This window comes from Eschrichtius robustus, chromosome 3 (assembly GCF_028021215.1).
Source record: "Eschrichtius robustus isolate mEscRob2 chromosome 3, mEscRob2.pri, whole genome shotgun sequence".
NCBI classification, from domain to species: domain Eukaryota; kingdom Metazoa; phylum Chordata; class Mammalia; order Artiodactyla; family Eschrichtiidae; genus Eschrichtius; species Eschrichtius robustus.
Window position 1 is genome coordinate 174,720,690 of NC_090826.1, and position 12,696 is coordinate 174,733,385.

Consider the following 12,696-nt stretch of genomic DNA (forward strand, 5'->3'; position numbering starts at 1 on the left):
AGATCTCTTAGAATAATGAAGTTTGGAGGATGCATTTGCATCATGGGTAGAATAATTTGAAATAATCTCCTTAGAAAGAAGAAAAAAAAGTGACTTAAATATTAATATGTGTTGTCTAGATGACCTAGAATTCTTAGCTCCCATTAAAGGGCATTTTGGCCACATGACCCTAATCTGTGATCTGCCATTCGATGTCTTTTGATTTCAGGAATGGCAGAATTCTGTAACGATGAGGTGAGGCCGAACAACACTAAAATTGAGACCCCAATACAGGAAAAAATATAGCATTTTCTTTTTCCAGCCAGAAGTGGGAAAATTAGTCAACACCTTTTCTACCATAAGGTGTAATTGGATTCAGAAAAAGGCTAACTTAAACAGGACCAGGTCTGACATGTAAAACCTCACACGATAACAAGAATCAGTTTGGTTTGTTCGCTGTCATTCTTTATTATGATCTTTGTCATGAGAATGGATTCATGTTGTGCCATTTTCTGTTCTTGTTACAATCTTTGTCACATGAATAAGATATCAGGATGTTAATGCCTGGCATACAGTCTTCTGTGTCTGATGATAGTTACAAGACTACGCTGACCTTTGCAGTATTATGTATTCTGATTGGTTGTTCATTTCACCTCTTTCCCACAAGTTAATAAGGCTGTAAAAAGGAGAGAACTGAAATGGCCAGCCAGTCAAATTATAGAATATTGAAAAGGTCAGAGCAGTACAGCACAGAGGAAAAAAAAAATATGGAATATATGGTGCATTAAAATTCTTGTGACAATGATTATAACAAGAATGGGAAAGGATACCCATTTATGTTATTTCAATCTAGAGAACCCCACGGGATGATATTCCCGGAATAGCCATCACTTACGCATCTGTGAATCATACATGTGAAAATGTCTGTTTATACTGGTTTTGGCTTAAAAACTAATTATATAGAAAATATCCTACTATTCAGCAAATAAGAACATTAAAAGTAAGATTTTAGCCTTAGAAATGGGCATTCATGTTGTTAACATTTTAGTAGGTCTTTGTATTTGAAGCTGAAGGAAAACTTCCTTACATGTGAAATCTGTTGGGCATATGAGATTTATTTTGATTGTTTCTTCATTTAACACATTTTTTTCTTCAAAATAAAATAGAAAAGTAGGACTGAAAGAATTAATCTTTTTGGAAATCCTTTAGAATGTGGAATATTCTGAAATAGCATCTAAGATTTTATTTTAAAATTTTGTGTGATCTATATGAAATATGTTTCTTCCTTGTGATTGCACGATACTGGTCAGTGTACAAAGAATCCTTCCTTTCCACTGAATCCTCAGTGGAGAGAGAAAGAAAGGGAGAGAGACACTTAATTCAGAAATTCTTAAGTTATTGTTCTCAGGTGTGCAATAATGTTTATTCATTTTTTACATACTTCATGGTTTCATTTATTATAGAATCTAGAATGAGCAAAAAAAATGTATTATGATCAAAATCAGAAATATATAGGTGCATATATGTCCATAATTATTATATATTCCCGATGGAATAACCTGTTATCATTTTTAAATGTCTCTCTTTATCTCTAGTAATGGTTTTTGTCTAACAGTCTATTTTATCTGATATTAGTATAACCAATTCTCTTAGGGTTGCTGTTTGCGTGATATAGCTTTTCCTTTTCTTTTCTTTTTTTATTCATTTTAAAAAGTATTTTTATGCATGTTTTAAGTTTTCTTATAGAACAACTACTAGATTTTGTAGTCTGTTAAGACAGTCTGGTTTAAAAGTTAGGTTTACACTTTCTAAAGATGCATTGTTTCACTAATAGAGTAAACATTTTACAGCCCAAAGCTAGAATCTAAATGCATCATTAATAAGAATGCCAAATGCAACCTCATTATTTTTGCAAGCAAAGACAATGAATTTTGATCATTACTTTAAGACCACCTTGAACATGGATTAAATAACCCTAAAATCAGCAGTTCTGCATACTTCAGAAGAATCTCCATGTGATTCCTAATACCCTCTGATGTAATCCTTCAGTAGTTCTGGAGTGGAACTCAGGTGTGTGAATGTTTATGAAGTATCCCCCAGGCGATTTTGACGTGGGTGAGCCCTGGAACACGGGTACAGACAGTCCCACTGTGTAAAGAGTTTAGTGCAATCCCCACTTAAAGCCCGATGGCGCAGACCACAGCCAAAGAAGGTGGACGAGGGGGACTCCAAACTCACAGTGCCTGGAGGCGGGAAGATGGGGAGCTGTGGTTCCAGAACACAGAATCTTAACCGGGCCTGCACCATCCACTTATACTCACAGATAGGGTCAGTGCTGAGGCCGACCAAACAGGAGTGGTCACTTGTGATAGGAAATGCTTATCCCTTGAGCATTTTCTAGCTTGATTCTTGAGGCTGAACCAACAGGGCTGCCTTTTCCAGCCCACTGAAAACAAAGTTTATGCAGAGAAAAGTGGTAAAGCCCAACCCTCTCAAAAGGGAGGATCAGAGGACCTGCATTTTTAAGATTTTTCCCCCCAGTATTTAGGAGCCCAAATTGGTAAAGTTCAAAGGAAGAAAGAGAAGGCAGGGAGAATGAAGTGGAGAAGAGCTGAAACCTCTGGATCCTGTTTTGGTTTGAATCTGGAGATTTTTGAGCTTCAGCAAGGGTTGAAATCCTGTCATTTGCTCCAGGTCTGTGAAGTGAGTTGTATGTTAGTGGGGCTGAGAGAACATTTGACTCGCTCAGCTGCATGCTTCCTGGAGATGCACACGTTCTTTTTTCAGCTGAACGAAACGGTTATGTAATTGCATACTTCTCATAATTATTGAGTAATTATATACTTCTTATAATTACTGAGTAATCGTTGTTCTATAACTAGGACTTAATGTTACAACTAATTGTATAATTACCATGTATTAATGTTATCTGGGAAACTTAGAATAAAGTGGTACTTAATACATTTCCCCCTGCCATGCCATTTTCAAAGCTGGCAATAGTGTTCGTTTTACAGCCTGAAATTTGCTTCAAAGACAAACAAAATACAAGGGAAAAAAACCTCACCAGTGTTATCACTATAGATGTTAACTCATTGAGCTTACAATTGCACCAGCCTTAAAATGTGTAAAACTGTATTCTCCTGGCTTATTTTTTATAATTTTCATTGTTGTTTTGCAGTTTACCATCTTTTGTAAGATGTGTACAGTTATACTACTTCAGAAGCAATAGAGCATCTGCCTGGGTCTCCTGGGATAAACTGACCTTTTTGAAATTTTACAGCTGGGCATGTGACAATAGCAGCAATTGTTTCAGCTATAACTGAAAATGTTTTTAAGGAGCTAGGCATTATGGGAACTTGAGAAGATCTTCAGATGTGGATAATGAAATTTGTCTTAGACCGTGGTTAGAAGGGATTCATATTAATCTTAACCAAGTTTCTTGAGTGTAAGAACTATGTCTTACTTGTTTGGTGCATGCTGTTATCAGCATCTAGCAAAGTCTACTCCCTGCGTGCAGCTGGAGCTCAATAATCAAGTTGACCTGTTGTAAAGAATCTATGAAAGCTAGTGTAGCATAATTTGGAAATGCCTTTTCAATGCATTAGGAAATTATCAACAGCTACTTTGTAGGTTTCATAACTTCTTCACATATATATTTGTGTTGTCTATTCAAATTTTGGGAACTTAAAACCATTCTTAAGCTGTGAATATGTCTTTATCTTGTTTTACTAAACATGAATAGAAATTATTAGTCCCATGTTTTAACCTATAAGTACCATTTATTTTCTTTGGAACAAACCAGTCCTTTGCCAATTTCAAGTTCAGAGTAATAAATTCTTGCACTAACTAGGGATTTCTTCTGTTCATGAAAAACACTTAAACTACTTGTATATTTTGCAGCAATAAAATTCTCAGCTAAGTTCTCCAACCCAAAGTTATTATAAGTATCTTTTTAAAAATTTGATTTATTTTTAAAGTTACCTTACCCATGCTCATAACTAGATATGAGCTCCTCTTTTCATCATTTGATCTTTATTAATTTTAGAGTTTGAAATACAACCTGATGGAACAATTGCCCAGTGGTAGTGAATGAGATTAGTGTTGTTTTATTAATTGAAAAACCTTAGAATTTTGATTAATAATATATTGTTGGATGGAGGTGGGGGAGAATATAGTAGGTAGGTAGTTGAGAAAGTAAAATACAGAGTGAATAATTCTTAATCACTTGCTAGTTCTAAATATTTGTCTGGAATGTATCTGCTGTATGGATTACAAGAAACAGTAATATTCTTAGCTGCTGTTGATGAACATCTGCTGTAAAGAAATCCCACTTAACCTTGGTAATAACATGGCAATTGAAGGAGTACTCTCATTCCTAGTTCACAGAAGAAAAACCTGAGGTTCAGAAATATTAAGTAACTTACAAAGAGCACGCTACTGAAGAATAAGGACAGGTTCAAATGCAGAAACTCTTTGATCACCAAATTTATGTACTTTCCTTTGCATTATACAACTATGTAAAAATATACTATTTTTGTAAATACTGCAACTATTAAATTTTGTCTACTGCACAGTGCAAGATCACTTTTCATATGTGACCATATTTTACCTTTTAAAACATTTAAACAATAAAGATTATATCAGTATCCAGGGATCTTGCAAATATGCTTTCCCCTTGAAGTCCAGCATCATGTGTGTTTTTTGTTTGCTTATATTTTGTAGAATTTATGTGGGAAAAATTAAAGGTACATAGTAAAAAGTGTTTTGGCAAAGGAAGAAGGCTACTTGAAGTAAATATTGCTATTCTTAATTATTTTTTCTGTGTTTTAAGAGTAAGTATAACTAAATTTTACCAAATTAAGCAATATTTTGAAAAATTTGCCTCATGGAAACTTTTCAGGAAAGCATCTATCATAGAAAGTGAAATAAATGTTACAATACAGTTTTCGGTTGTAGCCCTATTTTTATTTTAAGCCTAATTTCTAACTCTCCTTAACCTTGAATGTAACCCAGTTGCCTAGAAGAGGGAGATAAAATATTGTTATCAGACAGCAGTATTTTCCTATATCCTAGACACGCTAAGATTTGAGAATGGGTTTGCTGAAGTTTTGGAAGGATGGTAGTGGTAGGACGTGGTGATGCCACGTTTATGGTGATTCTTATATAGAGCTAAGCAACCTCTGCATTTACCCATAGAGCTAAAAAAATAGATCTTCTAATCAAAGTGGAAACATATTACTTCCCATTCCTAGTGGCTTTTCAGGATATTTTGACCAAATCTGATTTAAAGAGGCATTAGATAGAAAGCAGTCAGCTCACCTTTCAAGCGAAATGAGCAGAAAATACACCAATTGATAATAAATGAAACATATGACACATGCATCTGCGTGCACTGTTTATATCCAGAACCATTCCATTTGGGGGAAAAGAGTGTGACTTCCTTCCAGTCCGCACATCAAAGAAAATTCAAGGATTTTAAAAAAATCTCAAACAATTGTAAATAATCCATTAAGTGATCAATTTATATATCTGCCCAGTATTTTTACTTATAGGCATGATACTTGTGATTAGGTTTCATACTGTCTTAGACTATCAGTCCAGTTATTTCAATCCCTGTGCTAAATAGATTAGAGAACATAATATTAACTCAGGGAACACTTTGTTCACAAAATAATAAAAGTATGCATGTTGATAACAGCACATGTAATGTATCTTGGGGCCTTGATATATAGTTCTGTTTAGTACTGTATATTTAGAAACCCAAGAAAATATTCAAATAATAGCAGGAAAGAATCCTTGAGTATGCACCGATTTAAATATTTTTCTTTTTTTAATCAGCAGACGACAACTACACTCTTCTGAATGGCACACAAGTCATGTACAGTGGTGAAGAGACCAACCTTTCCGTGCTCATCGATGGTTTGGTTCCTTTTACTAACTATACAGTACAAGTGAATGTTTCAAATAACCAAGGCAGCTTGATAAGTGATCCCGTAATGATTTCAATGCCGCCAGGGGGTAAGTCTACGAACAACGTTGGTGTCTAAATGTATATAAATGCCCTAGAACTAAATCTCCACAGAACACCTTGTTTATTGTTAGAATTAATTTTTTTAGAACTTAGAGTCTCAGTTGTATTTCTGATTGTTTTTGTTCTTGTTTGTTCTATTGAGACCCTTTTATTGATATTGTGTCATTGAGACCACTTTCATCTCCCACTGTGTCTACATGCATGTGTATGTACACACACATGTATCTCTTGCTTTATGCGTGTTAAGAAGATTGGGAAATGCTTTTTTGTCTGAGACTTCATTTAGATTCAAAATTTATGTTTTCCATTTGTGGTTTAATTTTCTCATACAAGTGGTTCTCATTCCTGGTTTTTTGGAGAACTAATTTAGATGTATATCTAAACCTCTCATTTGACAGAAAAAAAAAAAAAAAGCAGAGTGAGGGTAATAGAATAGGGAAACTCTATTCACACCACTGGAAAAACATCTTTAAATTCCACGTCCTAATGATTAGAGTTCAATAGTGTCATTTTCACATGTGAAATGCGACGCAATCTGACTATTTTTAACTATTTCTATGAAAAAAGATTGACTTATTCAGAATTATTGTGATCTGCAATCAACTCCACCCTTGTTTTAACTATTTATGGGAACTAATTATTAAGAAGAAAAATCTCCCTTAGATTGATATGTACAGCCCTTGAACAGAAAGCATGCCTCAAAATAATAACATGATTCTCGATTTGGTGTTTAGAAATGTATGTTTTTTGAAATTACCAAAGGAAAAGGACCCTAGGACACCCAGTGTTGGCTTGTAGTCCAGCTTCAGGAACCAGTGCGTTCTGTACTAAAGGATAATGTCCTTACCACATTAAGAGCATTCTGCAGGGCTGGATAAAATCCCTCTCCAGTTGTAAAGAGTATAAGAGCAACAAAAGTCTCATCACCAGAGGAAAATAGGGGCGAATCTACAATTCTTATGGAACCCCTCTTCCAAGGAAGAATTCATTACCTGCTGTGTCATAAAAACCACTCACTATTATCTAACTTTTATGACATTATAAGAATTAATGAATGGATATTTACCAAACACTTGAAACTCTAAATGGCAGAAGCCACATTGTTTAAGAAGAGAATGCTTGAAAGAGACTTTTGTGGCAGATCAACTCAGTTGCGTATTGTATGAACAAATAATAAAGAAGGGAATTGAATTTAGGTGGGTGCCTGTTTAAGAACTGAGACCAGAAAACCAAAACAAAACAAAAGAAACTTTGGGTATTCCTATCTTCATTTTTCACTGTAACCCAATATGCTTGAAGGCATAAAAAATTGGGATGACACTATACCTTAATATATAATACCCCTTGTTTATATTTAGGTATTAAAGAGTGATTAGTGATTTAATGGAGACTTTTCCGTGGTATAGTGACATCTTAACAGAATACGTGGCATATTTGAGTTACATACTCATTTTCTGGCTAAACACTGATTTAGATAGCTTGTAATTTACAGCAATTTACATTGCATTCATAAAAGGGGTGAATTTAATTCATTGTCCGTATGTTTAGGAATGTATGGCCTAATAATTTATAATATATGTGTGTGTGTATCTACGATTCAGTTAAACACAGCAAGCTGCCATCGCTAACTCAATATACACTGTGCGAATATATCTGTCAGTGGGTTAGTAGAAGGGTTAATATTATGCAAACAGGAGGAAACTGAATATTGTTTTACGGTGGTACAGTTGGACTGAAGTCAACTGCTGAGTCTTATCTTCATCTCTACTCTGTGGTTGCTTATCCATGTCATTATCATAATGCTCCGGAAGCCAGCACTCTCTGGGCATCATGCAATCATTCACTTCATGTACTCAGAAATCCAGAATTTGGGAGATGGCCCTTCACCAAAAGAGGAAGCAAAATGTCTTCAAAGACAGACAGTGATTTCCTCAAGTTTATTACAGCCATTAGGACATACTTCGTTTCATCATTAGATTGTTGTTGATTACAATTAGGAAACTTATAGCTTTGAAATTATCTTTTTTATGACCTTGTGGCAGTTTAAAGGTGATACCTCATTGATTAAATAGGTTTTAGTTCATGCTTCCTTTTACTTAATGATCTGAAAACATATTATCCTGATTTACACATAAAATCATGCTGAAAAGCATGTGGCATTCACTAGAATATGTGTGTTTAAGTAGAATTAAATTAGTACTGAGAGTTATTAAAGAAATCTTCCATGCCTTTATCCAGTGAACTGTGTTTCATACCGAAATGAATAATAAATGAACCGACGTACAGAAGCGAACCAACTTATTATGGGCAGAGAAAGTTCTATATGCTATTTACTTTTCCATTATATTTGGATTGTTATCATTATTGCGTTTCCTTGATTTCAGTATTAGATCTCTTTTATGGTGATGTTGAATTCCTACTATCTTTCAATGCTGAATTATGCAAGATCTGTAATAACACCCTTAGCTATGTTTTCTTTCCAGTGTAGTTTAAAAACATAAGAATAGAAAGTCTGGGCAAGACAGAAATGCTAATTGTTTTTCTTTAACAAGTGTTTGCTCTCAAATGTGGCTCAGAAAAACCTCCTTTATCCCCTTCATCTGGCCAAGTCCTACTCATGTTTTAGGTTTCAACTTGGAAGTCAATCCATCGGGAAGTCACCTTTTACCAACCAAGGCTGAGATAGGGCCCTTCTGTATCCCCAAGTTCAATCACATTATATTGAAATTGCCTGTCTCATCTGACTGTCACAATCACTGGTTATAAGAGCCTAAACAGCAGGGACTGTTTCTTATTCACATTTTTACCTTCAATGCCTAGACCAAACCTGACACATGGTAGGTGCATAATGAATAAATAGTGAGTGAATGAGTAAATAAATAAATCAGTCAAGATAGCTTAATTACCAGTTTTAAGTTGTAAGCTTATCATTGTTCAGGCCTGCTCAGACCTCATCTTCTACCTGAGCAACCCTATATTATAGCCAGCTGTGGAAAAGGTGACCTCCTCTGTATAAAATTGTCCAGTGCAGAAATGTTGTGGCCATGCAGATGTAATTGTGAGCCCAGACTATAAGAAGGGCAGGAGTATTAGAAGTAAGAAATATTCTCAAATTGTACTAACTCATCACTCTGATTCCTTTCCTATTGTAGTTAGTTTACTTAAGTAAACATAGGATAACAGACGTTGGTTAACACTGGAATTTGGGAGAGGTAAGGGGACATAGCACACAGAATTTTACCCTGGTACATCAACTCTTAGTTAATGGTTATGAAACATCTTATTTGATACTAGCTCTCTCTGTTTTCTTCTGATGAGAAAAATGATGTTTAACGTGCAGTTTTGTGTCTGCCAATTATACCTCAATAAGGCTGGGGAAAAGAAGTCCAACAATATCTAATTTCAAACCCTCGTTAGTTCTATCAGATCTTCCTTGTTTCGTTAATGTTGTTTAATCAAATTAATCGTATTAAAAAAATAAAAGTCTTAACTTTGACCAAAGAAAAGGAAAATATGATTAAACAATATGATAAACACAAGTTATTCTGAAGATGGAAATTAAGACAAGTGAGATCATGAGACCAATAGCTCAGCACATAGAAGGACAGTGGCAAATCCCTATAGCTCACATTTTTTATTTTAAAAATTCATTTGAAATATTATTTGGTCCACTGGAGGAGTTTGGTCTTTTGTTTTGTTTTCTTCTTCAATTATGTAGCATATCCTTACCCACTTGTGTGTACTCAGGCTTTTGTATTTCTACAATTACTATATTTTTAGGTTGTTTGTAATAGCATAATGCTCATATTTACCACTAAGATACTCTTAGAAATGAAGAATATATTTAATCCAAGCTCTTGAATAGCATTATACTGCAAGTTCAAAAGTTCCAGGAAAAGAATTAAAAAAATAAAACAGACTCCAAATGTTAATCCATAAATATGAAACTTTCTTATGACCTTTACCCCTTCAAGGTCTGGAGTTACTAATGGGGTTAGGATTTCAACTCTTAATGGGGCTCAGTGCATTAGTGTTTTGTATGCATGGAATTCAGCATTCAGTTTAATAAGTGGTTGACATTGGTGATGTCCCTTAATTTGCTTAAATCTAATTGGCTCTTTTATCAGTCAAACCTGTATGGATTGGCAATTGATCAGAAAGGGTCAGCCATGACTCTGCATGTAGTTAAACGATGGAACCACTAGTTAAAGTCACAGTTGCATGATAATAAGCCAAGGAAGAACAAATGAGCTTAGAGGAAGAAGCCAAAGAAGCTTAGAAGTTTTGCAGGATCTTCAAGTTCAGAACAAAGGCATTGTAGAGTATATAAATTTTAAATACACTGCATTTTGCCTCCAGACTTAAACCTTTTTTTCCAGATGAACTGAAATCTTGTCTGAAACTGTCTTTGTTACATCAAAGAACTACTCAGAAAGCTAAAAGAGACAGAAGAAGCATAAAAGGGCATAGTTTAAAGTGATTAGTGACAAATTCCATACTGACGAGCTAGAAACAGATTTTTTATGAAAGTTTTATATTTTTCCAAAAGAAATATTTTTATTCTATTTATCTTTTTCTGAACTGCTTTATTGTAACAGTGAAAGGAACTCGGAGCCACCTTAGTTTGTGAACTTAATCCAGTTTTCTATGACAGTAAACAATTTGTCATTTATACCTTAAAATTAGTGAGAATTAGTATAATCTACAAACTTCATAAAAATAGTAGGCTTGAGGAATGTATTCCTTTTCCAACGATGTGATATTAGGAAAGCAAACACTAAAAAAAGCAAAATGGTTGTGAGTGGTTTCTTAGAGCTTATTTTCGTTTCTCTCTCCTTGTCTTGACCTCCCCCCCAACCTAAAACATCCATGAAAGAAAAGGAGTGAAATCCATTTGGAATGAACACTTAGACACATTGTAAAAGCATAGACTTTGGAATCCTGCAAACTTGGATTTGATTCCCCTTCTTTCACTCACTGGCTGAGGGACTGGGAGAGAATCCACAGACCGATCTGAGCTTCATTTTGTTCCTCGGTTGAACAGGCGTGATGATGATTACCTCCTGATAGAGGATTAAACAACACAGTTTATGTAGGACGCTCAGCACAGTGCCTGTCTTGATAAATATTTGGTGCTTGCTATTTTCTTTGTTCCTACTAAGACTCTTTTCTGGCCTCTTGCAATATTGTGATCTCAAGTAAGAAATATATAAGCGGGCTTGGTACCTGTTTCTGGCACAGAGCTCCTAAATCCCTTGGAATTTCCTAAACACAGAGAGCCATAAAAGTCTCTTTTGTTATGTTGATGAGGTGCATTCTGGAAAGCGCCCAAGGACAGAGGCTTGTTGCCAGAGGATCCCACCATGTGGTTAGAAGATTGGAACTTTCAATCCCACCTACTCCTGACCTCTTGGGAGGGGAGAGGGACCTGAGATTGAGTTCAGTCCCAAATGGCCAATGAGTTAATCAGTCACGCCGCTGTAATGAAGCCTCCATAAAAACCCAAAAGGATGGGGTTCCGAGAGCTTCCAGATTGGTGAATACACGGATACTGGGGAGAGTGGGGAGTTCAGCAGGGCATGGAAGCTCCGCGCCGCTCCCCACATTCTTCGCCCTGCGTATCTCATCCATCCTGCTATTCCTGAGTTGTATCCTTTGTAATAAATCAGAAATCTAGTGAGTAAAAGGATCTCCTGAGTTCTCTGAGCCACTCTAGCAAATTAACAGAACCCAAAAAGGGGATTGTGGGAACCTGATTTATAGCCAAAGTATAGGTAACAACCTTGACTTGCCATCCTGAGTTGGAGGGGGATCATTGGAACCTCCAGTTTGACCAAGACATTGGAACCTTCCATTTAGTCAGAAGCACAGGTGACAATCTAGGCTTGTGAATGGCATTAGAGGTGGCAGGGAAGGGGGACTGGAAAGGAGCAGTCTTGGGGGACTGAGCCCTTACCCTGTGGAATCTGATGCTGTCTTCCGGTTGATAGTGTCAGAATTGAGCTGAATTGTAGGACACTCAGGTAGTGTCCAGAGCTTGGCTTAGTGGCATGGGGGAAACCACCCCCCCCCCCACCACAAACACTTTGGAATTGAGTGTGCAGAACCCTTTTATCTCCAAAGGCTGGAAAATGCCCTGGAGAGAGGGCAAGTGAAAATCACAGTTTTTGGCACATGCTGGGGAGACCAGGATAATTTTGTCTGGCTACATCTCTATCCCTTCCTACTTTAAGCCCCCAGAGTGACATAGGTGACAAAAATATGGCCAGCCCAATAGCCCTTCTCAGGGGTGGTTGTGATTCGTATTGGATGATGAAGCAAGAAGGATGAGAAGTGATTTTCCATTTGAAATAGCTTAAATATCTACCTCTGTGACCTCCGGATCATAATTTTCAAGTGATTTTTACATCAAACTCTCATTGCTTATCTTGGGATTTCAACGGGCAGAAAAGCAGCACATTTTTTCCTGATAGATTTCTCTTCTGTATTCATACTGAGCCACTTATTAAATACAATTTTTCTGATTATTTTTTCATTTCCATTATATGTATATTTTTATTCATAAATAAATGCTTTTATAATTTTGTTAATGCTAAGCCAAGAGAGAAGAATTGGAATTTGATTTTTTTTGGTAATGTTTTTTCACCTTTTCCAAATTTTCCTCACATACATCTTTTTTAAACAGT

The 12,696-nt window shown here is 35.8% G+C and overlaps 1 protein-coding gene across 1 annotated transcript in view; it reads left to right on the forward strand.

Annotated features, from left to right (window-relative positions):
• Positions 1-12,696, forward strand: part of USH2A (usherin) — a 795,295-nt gene that overhangs the window by 476,186 nt on the left and 306,413 nt on the right. The window contains exon 37 of the mRNA XM_068538548.1: positions 5,818-5,997. Within this exon, the coding sequence (XP_068394649.1) occupies positions 5,818-5,997 (180 nt within the window). The remainder of the gene's footprint in view (positions 1-5,817; positions 5,998-12,696) is intronic.